This window comes from Dreissena polymorpha, chromosome 1 (assembly GCF_020536995.1).
Source record: "Dreissena polymorpha isolate Duluth1 chromosome 1, UMN_Dpol_1.0, whole genome shotgun sequence".
Lineage (NCBI taxonomy): Eukaryota > Metazoa > Mollusca > Bivalvia > Myida > Dreissenidae > Dreissena > Dreissena polymorpha.
The window spans coordinates 27,985,672-28,004,667 of record NC_068355.1 but is presented as its reverse complement, the minus strand read 5'-3'; the positions used below and the strand labels follow the sequence as shown (position 1 = coordinate 28,004,667).

Genomic DNA, 18,996 nt, shown 5'->3' with positions numbered 1-18,996 from the left:
AATTAATTAAACTTTGATCAGTTTTGTTTTTCTTTAATTATTTTTGCCGTCTTTCTTTTACCGTGCCGTCTGCCCCAAACCAGCAATTATCTCCTAATCATTAGACAACATGCGACACGCGCAAAGAGGCACGAGTGTGTTGTTATAGCAACCAATATTAAGCGACTGGTTTGTCACGGTCAATTTGCGATCCGCGCGGGGGTAAATTGTGTAACCGTTAGATAAACAACACACAATAAACTTGCTAATCACCTGCGGGCGGTATCAAATATAAGGAGGCGAAGTTTAGACTGATCGAGACGTGTGCAAAACACATTGAGTCGGCAGAAAGCAGTGTTGATTGAAGTATTATTTTAATCGACAGCTTACGTTACGGGTTGCTATTTTCGGCGTATGACCAATTTTAAGGAAGTATAGTGGACGTCATGGGTTTTTGTTATCGGCGTATGGAAACCATTATCGGGCGTAATTTACGGCCGTACGCCGCTTAGTGCAAGCCCTGACAATCAATGGAATAACCTACCTACAAAGATAAAATAAATGCATTAGTGAGCAGAGAATTGACTTTGTTCCGACAATTAAAACCATTCCTTTTTTTTATGCATTGTTGAACGTGTTTACTAGAGTAAGTTATGCGTTCAGACAGGAAGCGGCTTTCCTTTTCACACATATTTCCGAGACTTTTAATAGGGTCCTCGGTCATTTGTTTACATGTTCAGTATAGAAAAAACACCTGCGTACATGAAAACTTTGAATTAAATTATCAAAATAAAAACAATGTTGCAAACTGTGATTATATTAATTGGTAAGTATGAGTTTAAAGACGACGATTTGTTTGTCATAAATCAACGAGTTTTCTATACAACTACTTCTACAACCACGTGGGGATCGATCTATCTTGGTTGTTATTTAATGGTATATTATATATACATATAAATAAATATATATATATACTTGTAATAAATGTAATTTTATGTGAAAATCAGGAAGTCAAACAAAGTTAAATTTATCGTAATCTCGTTAAACACGGAGTTTCGCCGCGTTGCCAACGCCGAGGGCCGCCGCCTCGGCTTATCAATTTTGCCGATCGTTCAACGCGGTGTCCAAAATCATGCAAACGCCACGTATTGCGAAATTTCCTTAATCTCCACGGCGTTACTGCACGCGGCGTTACTGCACGCGGCGTATGGAGGGAAATTGGGGAAAACGCGTGGAGTGTACTGTATTTCATATCACTCAAACAAAAGGAGATATAACTTGCTTTTAATTTAATAGTAACATCTAACTTGTCTCTTTTCTGTATTAAGAAGTTTTTTTCTCCTTTCATATTTATAAGTTCAATTGGTCTTCAAATGAATAAGCAATCAAAGTTCTTGATTGTGCCAAAAAATATGTTTTTACAATTGTGGGTGTACTCAAGACTCTTCAGTTATTTAGTTATTTTAATAATTATTTCTTTTTTTTTATATCGATGGAAAATAAAATATTGTTTCACTATTTTGTTTAAAAAGAATTCAAAGAAATCTAGGCAAGAATACATGACAGGTAAGGGTCGTGTCAAAAAGGTGCCATTTAAAGCCCTATTATCAGTTTTTGGTGCCCCAACCTATTTAAATCTCAAAAACATTGAATATACTTTTGATAGTGCACATCAATATTGTCATATTGTCATTCTTGTTGAATCAAGCACAGTATTATCTGAACATTCATTATAAAACAAAATTAAAGTTCAATCGACCAGAAAAATCCAATTGGCCAACTGCAACTTTGACTAATTTGCAAAATTTTGAGAGATTGGCCAACAAATTGCATGAACAATATTTATAAAATAGTGGGCATTAATAGCTAAAGACATTATTGGCAACATGTCTGTTTAATTTGTATTATCAATCTTGTTTAATTTAGCTTGGGATATTAATCAAAATTGGGGGTAAAGTTCAATCAACCAGTATTGACCAGTAATGACCACTTCAAGAGTATTGAACGGGGCAGTTTTAACCGGTAAAAACCACTAGTTAAAACCTGGGGCGGTCGATTGGTGCCAATCCAGCTATGTACATAGTCGAACTATCTTTTTTTTTAAGAAGACGTTTTGTCAGAAGATTTTTATTAATTTAGTATGTGTATGCATTCAGTGTTTTTTTTCACTTATAGGGGAATGGTGGCGGGGCCCGTCCAAAGGGGAAAAACGCGTCGTTTTTTAGGAAAAGTGGAAAATTACAAATTCAGTCTTTTTTATGTAATGATATTTATCATATGAATACACATGCACAGTCCAACCCCTCTTAAGCAGCCAGTCAAGGGAAACGGCCGAATTGGCTGCTTAAGCGAGGTGGCCTCTTAAGAGGGGGTTGGGTCATAGGGAGTCTGGAGTTGATGAGTGCATGGCCAACTGTACAATTTTGGTATAAACAAAATAGTAATTATGTGTACATATACTAAACAATGTAGACTTAAAATAATTGTACTAGTATTTCTTTCTTTCTAAAATCAGCTATTAAACAAAATGTTCATTCAAAAAAATAATATTCATCTTTCTAATCATCATCAATATCATCATCAGAATCAAGTGAATGAAAAAGAATCATTCTCATTATTCATTGTTTACACAATGCGCGTTGTATGGTCCCAATGCACTTAAGATTGGAACAGTTGTGAATCAGTTATGCGTGAATAACTCCCGTGTCACTATCAATCGATAATTTAATTGGTTTATTGCAGTTTTATGGCTTTGTAATACCTACCGCGCGAATTGGTCCCGACAGTGATCTCCTCCAGTTACTTTAGAGACTGATTATAGCAACCCGGTGTAATCCTCCTGGCAATCGTGCTTTTCATGCACAAATTATAAAAAAAACATTTTTTCGCCGCGTAAAGGGTTTTATCAGAATTAATATATTGAAATAATTGCAAATATAAAAACAAATATGAATGCTTTGTTTAATTCCCAAATGAGAATACCGTAATAATTGCGGAAACAAAAAGATCAAACGGTCCCATATTGCTTTTAACCCGATAACCCGATAATCTGCCGCTAATTAATTGCAATTTGCAAACTGGCTGTCAAAATGTTTATTACACAACACGCTTCAGTACTAGAGAGCCTAAAGCGCAGTCTGGAAGTAAGTATTGATTTTATCGCCGTTGCGTCGGTGTAATTTTGCCAATGTACATGACTGACTTACTCGCGCGAGACCACTCATATGGGGGAAATTTAACATTTGGGATGCAAAATAGCTGGCCGCTGGCCGGAGAAACGGGGTTACCGCTTAAGAGGGGTGCATTATAGAGTGTTTATCGACAGTCGTGGCACACACCGGCCGCCTACACGGGGCGACCGGCGATGAGAGGTGACCGGAAGTAGGGGTTGAACTGTATGTATGAATGCAATATTCACAGCTGAATGTCTCTGTCCTTTTTCTTAAATACATATCAATGATTGTTTCAACATTAGTTTCAGACAGTTCAGCCGTCATGCACAGTCTCAGTTTTCCTAGCCAATTTCAGTCTAATTGGAATTTTTTTAATCGATAAAATGGCAAATTTGAGCATTTTTTATCAATAAAATGGAGCAAATTGGAATGTTTTTATCAACAAATGTTGACACAATATAGATACATCAGGCCTTTCCCTGGCCATTTTGGGAAAAAATGAGATTCACAGTGTTCTCCGTAAAAAACGGAGTAGCCAGCGATAGTAACAGAGTAGCCGGCGATAATGCACACGGCATGCCGTGTTCACAAGCCGCGAAGCGGCGAGCGGGGTAGGTTTGGGAAGGGTATCCCCTCCGTTCAGGGGGGTATGGGGAAAAAATGAATTAATGGAGTGAAATGCCGATCTGGCGCATTTTAGGGTGTTTTTTTTATGAAAGTAATAAAGCATTTGTCATAGAAAATGAAATATTTATTTGAAATCTCTAAAATTAAAAAAATGCATTTTAATTGCAACTTTTTTTATTTCAACAATCTGAATCAGAGTTAGAGTCAGAGTCATGCGCTAGGTCAAGGGCTTGGTGTGCACGCTTATATTCAAATACATAACTATTCTTTATACAAAGGCGTGTACAATTATCCATTGCTAATACACAGTATTAATTTGAAAAAAAAGCGCGTTATATATCAAACGTGTCCGACACAAGTATCTCGTACAATCATCTTTATAAATATGACCGATTTTGTACTGGTATAAACAAAGCAACTCCACGTAGCAGCCGTTAATGAATGCAGAAGAACATTACAAAGTCTACCGATTACATGCAAGGTGCTGAGTTATAAATGATTTCTGCTGAGTTATAAATGATTTCTCACATCAACTAATAAGTTTTGATCGTATATATAATGGGTCTATTTATGGATTTTTCATTCTACCTTGAATTCGCCTACAAAAATCTGCGAGGGTTCTTTGACTTGTGTCTACTTGGCACTGTGTAAGTCTTTTTTTAGGTGAAGGCATCGTGACGTCTGCTTCTAAACAACTATTTCAAACAAACGCTTTAAATACAGCGCATTAATTGGAAAATGACCGGTCGAAGGTTAAATTAGCCAGCCGTAAACTTACTGTAGTTAGCTAAAAATACCTGTGTTCGTAAATATCCGCCCTAAACGAGCGTGCAATAAAGCGGTGAAAAACTGTTACGTAAAGATACGAACTATCGATTGTTTATCCGTGCTTGTCTCTGCGCGAAAATAATGCGCATTTGAATATTAACTTCGAGCTAGTTTGTTTAAACACAAAAGCGAAAGTATGGCGTCAAAATTTGTATAAACACAGGCGTTTTTGTGGCGTTTCGAATGTATATTTTTGAGAAAAGTAGCCGGCGCCTAGATTGTTAGTAACCGGCGAAATCGCCGGCCGCCGGTGCTTCTGGAGAACACTGGATTCATGTGAAAAGTGACAACTGATTTGGGAAAAACTAATTTAACTCTTTATGATAATTCAAAATCATTATAATATTATATTTATATACTTTGTAAGTTGTTTATGAAAAAAAATATGAGATATATGTATCATAAGACAGTTCTTTCTGAAAAAAAAATAATTTTTTTTTTGTTTTTTTTAAAACTTCTGGAGGAGATTTTTTCTACAAAATAGAGGGAAAATATATACCTTTTTTTTTTAAGGGGAATGGGGCCGAATATCGGCCCCGAAATTGCCATAAAAAACACTGGCATTATATTAAACAACGGGTAGCTAAACAACAAATAAATTTAAAAAAACAAAAAACATTGTCATTGACATCCAGCGCCTATGGTTTGAAAATTTTTAATGTTCAAATCACGTGATTTCGCGAATGGCAGCAAATTAATAAATTCACGTTAAGAAAGCAACTTATACACTCAGTTGAAACTGTTATCTGTTTGCATGCTCGAATTTACAGCACCGGCAGGTTAAAAGAGGAGAGACTGAAGTGAAAGAGACAGGGACTCGATTCCATAAATTGGTAAGAATTGTAGACATTGTATCAATGTGTTGAATGATATATTTTTATGCCTCCCTTCGAAGAAGAGGGGATATATTGCTTTGCACATGTCGGTCGGTCCGTCCACCAGGAGGTTTCCGGATGATAACTCAAGAACGCTTGGGCCTAGGATCATGAAACTTGATAGGTAGATTGATCATGACTTACAGATGACCCCTATAGATTTTCAGGTCACTAAGTCAAAGGTCAAGGTCACAGTGACAAAAAACATATTCACACAATGGCTGTCACTACAACGGAGAGCCCATATGGGGGGCATGCATGTTTTACAAACAGCCCTTGTTCTGATAGCGTTTGCTGTTGTGCGACATGGTGGAATAAGTACGGTTTGCGGTAGATGTCGTAAAGCGAAAGTCGTGATAGTTAACTACATACTGTTTGCGGTAAAGGAGTAAAGGCTAAAAGAAAGTAAACACGCGGATGTGGCAGTTCAGGAAAATATAGTAAATAAATAAAATTCGTAACGAAAGACGTATTTAAATGAGGTAGTGATTAAAATTTAATAACACTTCCGAGAGGGGAATTTTTCCAATATTTGGGGGAAAAATATATACTCTAGAGATGGGGGAATGGGGTCGAATAACGCCGAATATTTCATAAAAAAAAACACTGCCTAGGGTCATGAAACTTCATAGATACATTGATCATGACTCTTAAATGACCCCTATTGATTTTCAGGTCACTAGGTCAAAGGTCAAGGTGACAGTGCCAAAGAACGTATTCACACTATGGCTGCCACTACAACTGACAGCCCGTATAGGGGGAAATGCATGTTTTACAAACAGCCCTTGTTTTTTTGATGCTGCGTTTTGTGTAATAATTCTTACACATGTATTGTTGTCATTGTTGTACCTAAATCTTATATGCGTGGTTGAGTCATATAAACAAATGTTAAGGCCACTTGAACAGAACTGTTGTTTTATTGTTTAGTATTTTATTGTTTTATATATTTTCAGATCCTGATTTGTACTGAAGGATTAGCTGCTATTTGAATTCTCGTCTGTATGTACATTTTATTTCATTATGGACTGAAAAGCATTCCTACATTATTAAATGTAGTGAACTGTGAACTATCTTATTTATGATGTCTTGTTTATTGGGATACAACACAGCCGTAGCCATCCGGGTTACAGTATTATAGACTATTTTAACAGTATTATACTTTAACTACATGTACTTTAACATGTAAAACTTCATACACTAGAGTATCAAAATTGGCGACAGGTTCATTGTCTAATGTTGTGAAACGTTGGCCTTTGGTTGAAAAGTTTTATTGTGCATCTTGTGTTTGAATTTATCCGTGTTTCAGTGTTAATTTTAACTTCTAAGGTTGATAAACTTCTGGAACTAGCTTTATTGTTTTCATATTTCACAAGAAATATACTTGAACGATATGAACAAAAAGGTTTTAACATTATAAACAGTAACAAAATGGCAACAGGTTCATTGTCTTCAGTTCCAAAACGTTTGCGTATGGTTGAAGACTTTTCTTGCACATGTTGTTTAGAGCAGAATCTTACGGAATCTGCAGACATTTATTGTGAACAATGTTTAAGGTTTTATTGTAAAAAATGTGTTATCCTGCATAGTCAGTTGTTTACAAAACATATGACATGTGGAAGGGAGGATATTAAGAAATGGCCAGTTTCTAAGGCAGTGGAAGATTTTCTCAGGAAGTGTGAGGTGCATGCGGATGAATCACTGACACAGTTTTGCCATGACCACGGTCAGCTGTGCTGCTCTGCATGTGTTGGAACAATTCACAGGTATCTCACACATTTATATTCCTTTAGTTATTAATAATTATGCCCCCCTTCGAAGAAGAGGGGGTATATTGCTTTGCTCATGTCGGTCGGTCGGTCCATCCACCAGGTGGTTTCCGGATGATAACTCAAGAACGCATACGCCTAGGATCATGAAACTTCATAGGTAGATTGATCATGACTCGCAGATGACCCCTATTGATTTTGAGGTCACTAGGTCAAAGGTCAAGGTCACGGTGACCCGAAATAGTAAATTGGTTTCCGGATGATAACTTAAGAACGCATACGCCTAGGATCATGAAACTTCATGGGTAGATTGATCATGACTTGCAGATGACCCCTATTGATTTTGAGGTCACTAGGTCAAAGGTCAAGGTCACGGTGACCCGAAATAGTAAAATGGTTTCCGGATGATAACTCAAGAATGCATATGCCTAGGATCATGAAACTTCATGGGTAGATTGATCATGCTTGCAGATGAACCCTATTGATTTTGAGGTCACTAGGTCAAGGTCACGGTGACCCGAAATAGTAAAATGGTTTCCGGATGAGAACTCAAGAATGCATACGCCTAGGATCATGAAACTTCATGGGTAGATTGATCATGACTCGCAGATGACCCCAGATGACGCACTGTTTATTTGACGCTAGAATTTGTTAATGTAGCATTAGCATTAAAATTCGGAAGTGTGTTGCGGATTACAAATTTAAGAAAGCTCATTTCAGAATCAAACGAAACATTAACATTGTGCGTAATTTATTCAACGATAATTTGTTAAAGCGCTCTTAGTGCCATATCGCTTATTAAAACGTGAAAATAATTAATATGAAAGTAGCACAAATCTATGTTTCTATGCTACACAAATGTACATGTAGATGTATATCTTTTCACTCAATCTGCCGCGTATGTATGCGGCGGATTTACTCTGTGAAAGTAGGCTAGGTTAAAACAGACTGCGTCAATGCGCAGATCGATGCCAAGTGCCTCAGCAATACGCCCGTGAACACTCGACACGCCCGCCGCAAACTAAATTGTGGGCCGTGGCGTAGCCGCAGATTATGTTTGTTCCGCGTTGGCTGTAATGTAGATCAAGTATCTAAAACAAATGAAACCACTTCTGTCATATTAACATAGTATAATTTAAAAACTGTAAACTGTAAGCGGATGCTTAACACTACACTTCTACAGACAAATATTGTATGAAATAAATATTATTTATTACCAAAATAGTTTTTTTTAGAGTTGGTCAATGTTAATTTGGAGTAGACAGATAATACTAATAGTATTACTATACACAAATTGGTTTCATACATTAAAACAATTGTTTCACAAAGTACATAGCATAAAGGGATATGCTATATGGTTTTCAACACATGTTAATTGTTTAAGGATAATATTTTTTCGGGTCAGGTAAAAAAAGCCTTCAAAGTGCTAACTGTAAAAGTTGTATGGCCATAATTGGTATATAAGTTGCGATTGAAATTTCACAAAGATTATAGCAATATGGGATTATTAGCATTGTTGGCAGATATAAGAGAGTAGCCTTTTAAAAATTTCAACATGTATTTCACACCCATGTCCCCGACAGGTTATTTTTTACTTTTTAAATGCTGCGTATAAAACAAAACAGTGTTCATACCTAGCTGTATGATGCCGCAACTGGAGGAGTGATAATTGCGTTATTGGTTATGCAATTAACAGTTTGAAGCCATGGAGAACTCATAACTGATTGTAATGTAATCGTCGTATTTTCTCGAGTCTCTCGATTCCCCGATACATACGTTTCAACTGTCTCAATCACATTCATGCAACTTCTTCCGTCTTTATCCATTGCTCGATAATCCCGCATATGCCCGATTTCCATTTTAAAAGCGAATTCTGGTTAATATTGATGATAAGAGTCCTAAAGAATGTCATACACGCTGTATTGTAACCGTTGCGCTGTTTCAGTTCCTTCATTATTGAAACAATTATTGTATTGTATACTGACTACACACTTAAGTGTCATGTACAGTTCATGATCTTCTTCAACGACCAATAAACAACTTAATTTATATTTATATTAAATGCAACATGTACACATCATTTTCTGGGAATCAAGAAAGTGAGTTTATTTTGTGAAAATAAACCAATATCTGTTTATTGAATTTGTCAAACTTTTTTATATATATATATATATATTAGCAATTCTAATGAAAATAAATATCGTTATTTTAAATGTTTTAAGCAATTTAAATTTTAAAAAAGAAAAGTCTTTCTCTGAGAGCATATATGGGTAACAGCTATACAATCATTGTTTTGACAGACAACGCATGCTTATCTTAAGTTTGTTTCTGGTAATACACCGGATATTGGATGTTTGGGGCTTGATTGGATAATAAAACAAAGATGCAGTCGGCGGTTTTCAGTAGAACTTTTGTACAAACCAACCAGGGCTCAACATTAACCTAAAAACCAACTTGCCCTGCTGGGCAAGAACTTAAAAAATCTACTTGCCCTGAACGTAAAGCCACTTGCCCAAACAGGAAATATCACATTAACTTTAAACCTCATATTTTTTAATAAAGATCAAAATGATACACCACAAAACCTTTTTTATTTTTGAACATTTAACAAAATGATTAGAGCAATTAAAGTGTAATTAAAGTCTAAATTAAATGCTCTTTGTTCTTTTTTGCACTTGCCCAGGCGGACAACTAGATTATAAAATAACTTGCCCGGACCCAACTTTTACTTGCCAGGGGCAATAGGACAACCATTAATGTTGAGCCCTGCCAACTTAATCAACAGTGCACATGCTTATGTAACATTTAAGGATCATTCAACACGGGTCCAAGCAACTTGCATGGACCATAATACACAGTCCTATGGTTACATTTAGTAGCACACGTGGTCAGAAACTAACAAGTTCGAGTAATAAAGCAAAGAGATTATGATCTGAAAAATTGCATGGGGTCCGAAATGAAACAGAATGCCACCAAATCAAACAATTCACCGCCTAATTTTAAGTGTAACAAACTATGTTTGAAACATTTAAAATAACGATAATTCCGAATGATCACAGCTTCCATTTTCAAAAGTATAGGCTTTTCAACATTGCTCAAGAAATTGTAAAGACAAACAATTAGTAATGTTTCATTAAATGATTTTATTCAAATGGTCAACATTATTTATATATATGTGTCGTCTGTGTATTTGAGCAATTCTCAAGCAAATAGATATCGTTTATTTCGACGTTTAAAGCAAGTCTTGTTTCCGATTTTAAACTATAAAAATTTCCTCGGTATGGTTACTGACCTACACAATCATTGACAGATGACATCCGATGGTAATTGTATGAAGTATGCAGAAAAGCTGATGAAATGTTAAAACAATCGCGTAGAAGTAAAAATATCAGGTTATTATCTGTACCTGTTTCTTTCGAAGTGAATACTCGTTGTGGCTGCGGAGAAACTTCGAGAACAAAAGAATCTGTAGCCGCGAACTTTGTTGGTTTTGCGTGAGCCGTACTGTACAATTGTTATTTCAACAAATAAAGATATTGTTTGTAAATCAGGATTTGACATTCAGCAAGTACGGTGTTTACTTTCATATTGGAATACATTTTCGCGATCTAATGTGATCGTCAATAGTGATGACATTAGTTAATAAGTTGAAATTTAAATCTAGTTGTCACCGCGAATCAAGGCGATTTGCGGTGTTTTCGCAATGATTCTACAGCTGATCTTTATCGCCAGATGGTCGCCGTGAAATCACCTTGAATCAACCACAGAGTGGATTCACCACAATTTGCGGCGTCACTGCGATTTGCCATGTCGGCCCTAAAGCGGTGGTCGGTGATTTAGGCAAAAATCGCGGGGCGCGTAGTGTACGCTTATATCTTGCTTATTTTGTGAAAACTTTCAAAATATTCTTGTCCTTAACTCTAGGATCTAGGGCTACCACATTTCGTATGTAGTGAGATACAGTTGTCCTCTACAAAGTTTGCTCAAATTATGCCCCTGGGGTTAAATTTGACCTAGCCCAGGGGGTCACAAAAGTGTACATTTGCTTAAATAGGGCCTATATTTAAGTATTTGCACACGCCAAGAATATTTTCAGCCTTTTTCAGCAGTAGAGCAATACAGGGCCATCATGGCCCTCTTGTACTTGTTTGTTAACTTGCAGAAAATGCACTTCTTGAAAAAAAAAGAATGAATTTGCCTTTCTTTTTGGAAATTTTCAGACAGCAATTTGGAATTTCGTAGTTTTTAGCCGGATTTTTTTCAAAAAAATCTCGGCTTATAGATTGATGTTGTCGGGCGGGCGGGGTGGCGGCGTGCTCGAAAATGTTAAAGTTCTTATTTCATGGTATAACTTTGGTATGCTTGGACCTAGAGTCTTCAAACTTGACATGAAGGTTGGCCAGGATTAACAGATGACCACTGGTCATTTCAAGGTCATTCATTTGAAGGTCAAGGTCACTGTGACCTTCAATATAAAAAATGTTAAAGTTGTTATAACTTTGGTATGCTTGGACCTAGAGTCTTGAAACTTGACATGAAGGTTGGCCATAACTAGTTAGTAACCACTGGTCATTTCAAGGTCATTCATTTGAAGGTCAAGGTCACTGTGACCTTGAATGTAAAAATGTTAAAGTTCTTATTTCATGGTATAACTTTGGTATGCTTGGACCTAGAGTCTTCAAACTTGACATGAAGGTTGGCCAGGATTAACAGATGACCACTGGTCATTTCAAGGTCATTCATTTGAAGGTGAAGGTCACTGTGACCTTCAATATAAAAATGTTAAAGTTGTTATAACTTTGGTATGCTTGGACCTAGAGTCTTGAAACTTGACATGAAGGTTGGCCAGAACTAGTAAGTAACCACTGGACATTTCAAGGTCATTCATTTGAAGGTTAAGGTCACTGTGACCTTGAATGTAAAAATGTTAAAGTTGTTATAACTTTGGTATGCTTGGACCTAGAGTCTTGAAACTTGACATGAAGGTTGGCCAGAACTAGTAAGTAACCACTGGACATTTCAAGGTCATTCATTTGAAGGTCAAGGTCACTGTGACCTTGAATGTAAAAATGTTAAAGTTCTTATTTCATGTTATAACTTTGGTATGCTTGTACCTAGAGTCTTCAAACTTGAAATAAAGATTGGCCAGTACTAGAAGATGACCACTGGTCATTTCAAGGTCATTCATTTGAAGGTCAAGGTCACTGTGACCTTGAATGTAAAAATGTTAAAGTCTTATTTCATGGTATAACTTTGGTATGCTTGGACCTAGAGTCTTCAAACTTGACATGAAGGTTGGCCAGGATTAACAGATGACCACTGGTCATTTCAAGGTCATTCATTTGAAGGTGAAGGTCACTGTGACCTTCAATATAAAAATGTTAAAGTTGTTATAACTTTGGTATGCTTGGACCTAGAGTCTTGAAACTTGACATGATGGTTGGCCAGAACTAGTAAGTAACCACTGGACATTTCAAGGTCATTCATTTGTAGGTATGTGAAAGCAAAACAATAAATAGTATTATTTCATCTAAGTTTATTTTCTTACATTTGATAATGAAATTGATGGAAACTTCAAACAATATGTTACTAATTTGCTAATAAAAAAATTGAGATCAAACTTTCCTAATTGTCAATTCAAGTTCATATTTGTGACCTTAAATGTTATTGTTGTTCATGTATATGCATGCATTCAAAACATAACACAAGGTTTGCTCATGCCTTGAAAAGTACTTACATTTGATTTTGACCTTTGAACAATATTTCAGTAATTTAAGTATTGCATTGACAAAAACACGAAAGGTACTTTCCTGTCATTTAAATCAAAAATCCGGCTTCAATGCGGTCATCTCCGACCGCGGAACTCTTGTTCTTCAATTGGGAAAGTTTACCTTTTATAGGTACTTTATAAAGAAGAAGAAAAATCGCTGGGTTGCATTTGATAAGACGCTTATCACAGGCTAGAATGATAATACTCGGACTATATTTAGAAATAGAGGACCCTTTTGTAAGAAGCAGGGTCATTTTGCTTTGCATCTGTTCTTTAGTCCGTTGGTCCGTAGACCAATTGTGTTCTACAATATATCTAAGGAATGCTTTGACCTACAGCCAGGCAACATGTTTTATGTTTACATTGAGAAAAATTAAGAGGTCAATCCGTTTTAAGGTCAATAGGTCAAAGGTCACAGAAGATTATAACATGAAATTATAAAGATTTAGTAGTCAGTTTTAGTTCCTGTTATACCCATAATAATATTATAAGCAGATTTTCAATTATGATAAAAGTTATATTACAGTACTGCCATTATTAAATGCATTTAATCATTGAATTTTAACCCCTTTAAGACAACTGCATTAATGTCAAAAAATTATGAAGAAACATATGGAGTTGCACAAGTTTACCTGACAATTAATATGTTACGGTGACTCAACTTAGAAAAATGGTATTCGGATGATAACTCAAGAATGCTTACGCCTAGGATCATGAAACTTCATAAGTACATTGATCATCACTGGCAGATCACCCCTATTGATTTTCAGGTAACTAGGTCAAAGGTCAAGGTCACAGTGACTTGAAACAGTAAAATGGTTTCCTGATGATAACTCAAGAATAATTAGGAACATTTTGAACAAACATATGGAGTTGCACACGCTAACTAGACCATTCAAACATTTAACAATGGCGTCTTTACTTTTCCACAAATAGATCACATGACAACAACAAAAGCAAAATAATCACAAGAGGTTAAATAGCAACAAATATTGGGAGATAGTAGACCAGGTTGCATGTCATATGTCGCTCATCACAGGCTAGACTGTACATACTGAGTTTGGGAATAGACATTAAATATACGTCATGCTAGTTTTTTTGTGGGATGGAAGAGCATTAATGATCTTTTCTTGCTTGTGTTATTATGGATAGTGTGGTCAAGGTGTACAATGATACTAAAACTGAAAACAATATAAACTACAGTACAGGCAACGTGTACTTTGACAAACGCCACTCGTCGCGGTGTTCATTTTACGGTGTTCGCTTACCAAACGACCCCCGCGATGGGTGTTCAGATCAAATATTCGCGGGGGCCGTTTTCAATAAGGTGGACACCGCGAATCACCGCGGACCCATTATATCTACCGCGGTGTTCATCGTGTTCGCAAAAAAAAAAAAATTAAATATAAACGTAAATTATTGATCCCTTTCATTTAAAGCGGGTATATACGTTGTTGTCAAATATTTATGAATTTATATAAAATGTGTAATAAACTTATTATATATATATTTAAATATAAATTAAAATAAAAGTTAAGAAGAACGTGTCGAAAAATGCGAAATAAGCCAGATATTTAATTCTGAAATTTAAAACGGCTGTGCAGCCGAATTCGCTAGCATGTAAACCATACATGTACGATGTGAATCTAAACTTAGTTTAACGGTTTATTTGAATTCCTGCAACGATATCTATTCATACGACACACGAACACTAACTCCGATCCTAATGCAAAGACGAATGCTTCGGTTATTGTAGGAAAATATGTACGTCACAATCGACTCGGGGCGCTTATTTGTCTTTGCTGCATTTTATGAAATTCGGCTTTAATGTGTAATTTTTCTTGCCTATTTTGTGTTATTGTAACATATTTTATCAATGTATTACAATTAAACACACATAAAAAATCGTATATACCCGCTTTAAGCGATAATGAATACAAGTAAATATAGTCTATTTTTATGTACATGCTGGTCGAAGGATATTTTAAGTATTTAACGTAATATTATGCGCATCTAACAATATATGCAATGTTTATAGGTGTCTATCGCAACCGTCGGTTATTTTTTGGTGTTGTCACTTTACATAAACTTATATCTATGAATGCATCATCAACATTCTAAAACGATATCCCGGAAAAATCAAAAAATCATTTGAATATCAATTGTACTTTCGTTATGATTAGGGGTACGATGTAAACCTAAATTTCATTTTAGTGCAGATTCATTCATACGACACAAAGACACAAATTTGTTTTACGGATCATTTCAGCTTAGAGGACTGAACTGTCATGAAAAATATCGAATATTATATTTTTTTATTAACCACTGGAAGCAAGACGAGTTGTAGATAATTTAAAGTGATGGGCATTTTGTTACTGTTGAATTGAGCTGAAAAAAAAACGGGTGAAAACAATAAGTTATAATGAATGTGGTATCTGAAATTATCTACAACTCATCTTGTTACCGGTTGTTTATAAAAAAATTATATTATTTTCGATATGTTACATGACTCACCCATCCCTCTAACCTGAAATGATCCGTAAAACCAAATTGTGTCATTGTGTGGTATGAAAGAATCTGCATGAAAACTACATTTAGACTCGCATCGTACATCGATTCATTTCTGTCGTAAGTTGTCAAAACGAAAGTACGGTTGATATTCAAATGGATTATTTTTCTTTTCGGGATATTGTTTAATTATGTTGATGCTGCATTAACAAATACAAGTGTATATCGAGCGAAAACACAAAAAACAAACAACGGTTACGATACACACCTACATTGTATATTGCAAATACTGTTAGTTGCCCATAATATCACTTTAAGAACGCATACATTTGCACATACATGTAGTTTATTATGTTCATTTGTACATTGTACATGTAAATTTAAAACTCTTGAATGACCATCGCAGACAGGTATTACATGTATCAATGGCCGCGCGGCATTGCGGTGATCACGGGTGTTCCCGTTAATGATAGCGTGCAATCGCGGCGATTTTGGGTGTTCGCTGAACACCGCGGTCAGTAGCGTGTCCGCCCCCCGCGAAATGTCACCCATCGGGAAAATGGACCACCGCAGACACGCGTTTTTGTCAAAGTACACGTTGCCTGTACTGTACTAGAAATGTATTCTTAGTACATGGATACCTCTACAATCCAATTTGTCCCACAACTGCACAAATGTCTTTAAATTATGAACAAACATATGGAGTTGCACACGTTAACCTGACAATTACTATGTTACTGTAGAAGTATCCCTCTATTTGAGTAACGCTTCTCACAATTGAAAAAATATTATTGTTTGGTTAAAGGGATTGTCACATAACTCTTCTTATGTAAAAAAAAGCTTTAAAAAAATATCAAGGTGCATAATTTCACATGGTGGGCTATACTTTAAGAATAGTTCATCCCTCTATCAGCTGTACTCTTTGAGTTACTCACAACACAATTTTAAATGTGATTTCTTTGCTAAACAGGGCCATAACTCTGGGTATGTTGAAAAAAGACATATCAAACTATGCATGTGGGTAAAATTACACAATGATAAATATTTATGTAAAGTGATAGTCCTCTTGTAGCAAGCAATACTGTTTATTTTACACTGCACATATGTTAAAATGTCATTTTTGTATAAATATAAGACATTACTACAATTATGATGAAAACAACAGAAACAACATATAGAAGTGCGCATTAGCTCACATGCCTGGTTACTGTACTTTAAAGTTGCAGGAATACATGTTGAGTTATATAAGCCAGAAAAGTCACGCAGATGGATGGAAAAGTGCAAATCTATATACCTCCATATTAACCCTTTGAATGCTGGGAAATTTGTCGTCTGCTAAAATGTCGTCTGCTGAATTTGTAAAATAAGCATTTTCTTCATTTTTTTCAAAGAATACTATCAGAATAGCAAACAGTTTGGATCCTGATGAGACGCCACGTTCTGTGGCGTCTCATCTGGATCCAAACTGTTTGCAAAGGCCTTTAAAATTCAGCTCCAGCGCTTTAAGGGTTAAGCCCAAGAAGCGTTAATTTATTGTCCATGTATGTTTTTATTTGACACTTTATACTTGTTTGAAGCATTACTTAATATCACTTACTATTCCTTAGTATGTACATGTATTAATTGTTTATTTCAGCCAGTGCAGTAAAGTGACCCAGATTTCGGAGCTGACCAACTCGCAGCCCACAGGCCTAGAGGGGCTGTCAGTGGAGCTGGAAACTGTCCTGGGGGAAATTAAAACCCTGCAAATCAGTCAGAAGGCCAGCATTCAGTCATTGCAGAGAACATACAAGGAACATAGTGCAGTTATGATAGAGCAAATGCTTGGCAATTTAAATACTTATATAGATGAATGTGATAATAATTCTGTGGGTACATCAGGCGGAAATGAGCAATATTTAAAAGAAGAGATGTGTAGGAGTGTTCTCTCTATCGTGAATGAATTTGATAATATTACTACGAAGGAACTTAACGAGATGAAAGATGAAGTTTTAAGTATTAAAGAGTCAGTTACAAGTTCTATTCATAAATGCACCACTCTTCACAATGACTTGTCACAATTCCATGAACTTGTTCAGAAAATTGGAGATAATAAGGAGCTCTGTCTTATAGCCAGCATAAAATGTAAGCATATAATACAGCAAGCATTGACTCTGCTAGGAAAGTCAGGCAAGGCGTTTTACGTCCAGCGGAAGTCTGTGCACAATGTGAGAATACCAAGTGATTCAGTTACATGTGATATCTCAGGCATATGTGTTCTTCCAGACGGACAGGTCCTGGTTGCAGACTTCCATAATAAGAGAGTCAAGCTTCTGAGCCAGCAGTACCAGGTGGTGAGTCACTGGGATGTGAATGCTTATCCACGGGCCATATGTTTGATCACACCCAGTGAGGTTGCAGTGGCTGTGAATGACCAGGATAGCAGGATACATGAGGTCCAGTTTATCACTGTCAACCAGGGAAAGCTTGTTCCTGGCAGGAAGTTTCAGTTACAACATGAATGTACAGGTATTGCCCATCACCTAGGAGACCTTTTTGTCACCTCTGGTCAAGAACTGTACAAATACACACTGAGTGGCAAACTGATCTGCAGACTCTATGAAGCTTTTGGTTATAATGCAGGTAAGAATCATGGTGAATCCATCCTTATAACATTTATATTATGTACAGGGATTTTTCTAGCCATTGTGGGAAAAGGAGTCTAGTCAAATTTTGTTATTAGCTCAGCTGTTTTCAGAGAAAACCCGAGGTATTGTCATAGCCAGCTCGTCGTCCGTCGTAGGCGTTGTGCTATAACCTTAACATTGGCTCGAAAATCAAAGTGCTTCCACCTACAACTTTAAAACTTCATATGTAAATGCACCTTGATGAGTTCTACACGCCACACCCATTTTTGGGTCACTATGTCAAAGGTCAAGGTCACTGTGACCTCTAATATAAAACTTTAACATAGGCTCTAAATTAAAAGTGCTTCCACCTACAACTTTGAAACTTCATATGTAGATGCACCTTGATGAGTTCTACACGCCACACCCATTTTTGGGTCACTAGGTCAAAGGTCAAGGTAACTGTGACCTCTTACATAAAACTTTAACATAAACCTTAACAATCGCTCTTAAATCAAAGTGCTTTCACCTACAACTTTGAAACTTCAAATGTACATGCACCTTGATGAGTTCTACACGCCACACCCATTTTTGGGTCACGAGGTCAAAGGTCACTGTGACCTTTAAAATAAAACTTTAATATAGGCTCTAAAATCAGAGTGCTGTTACCTACAACTTTAAAACTTCATATGTAGATGAACCTTGATGAGTTCTACTCACCACACCAAATGTTTGGTCACTAGGTCAAAGGTCAAGGTCACTGTGACCTCTAAAAAAACAAATCTGACAAGCTTTCGCAGCCGAGCATTGGCACCTGTTATGCTGTGCTCTTGTTTTAAATCCATACAATGACAAATTTGGAAA

The 18,996-nt window shown here is 36.3% G+C and overlaps 1 protein-coding gene across 1 annotated transcript in view; it reads left to right on the top strand.

Annotated features, from left to right (window-relative positions):
* The window catches only part of LOC127864942 (uncharacterized), a 32,304-nt gene extending 14,058 nt beyond the window's left edge, over positions 1 to 18,246 (top strand). Inside the window, exons 2-4 of the mRNA XM_052404834.1 lie at positions 5,378 to 5,440; positions 6,436 to 7,245; positions 17,163 to 18,246. Coding sequence (XP_052260794.1) covers positions 6,911 to 7,245; positions 17,163 to 18,231 — 1,404 coding nt within the window. The 5' untranslated portion in view covers positions 5,378 to 5,440; positions 6,436 to 6,910 and the 3' untranslated portion in view covers positions 18,232 to 18,246. The remainder of the gene's footprint in view (positions 1 to 5,377; positions 5,441 to 6,435; positions 7,246 to 17,162) is intronic.
* The last annotated feature ends 750 nt before the right edge of the window (positions 18,247 to 18,996 follow it).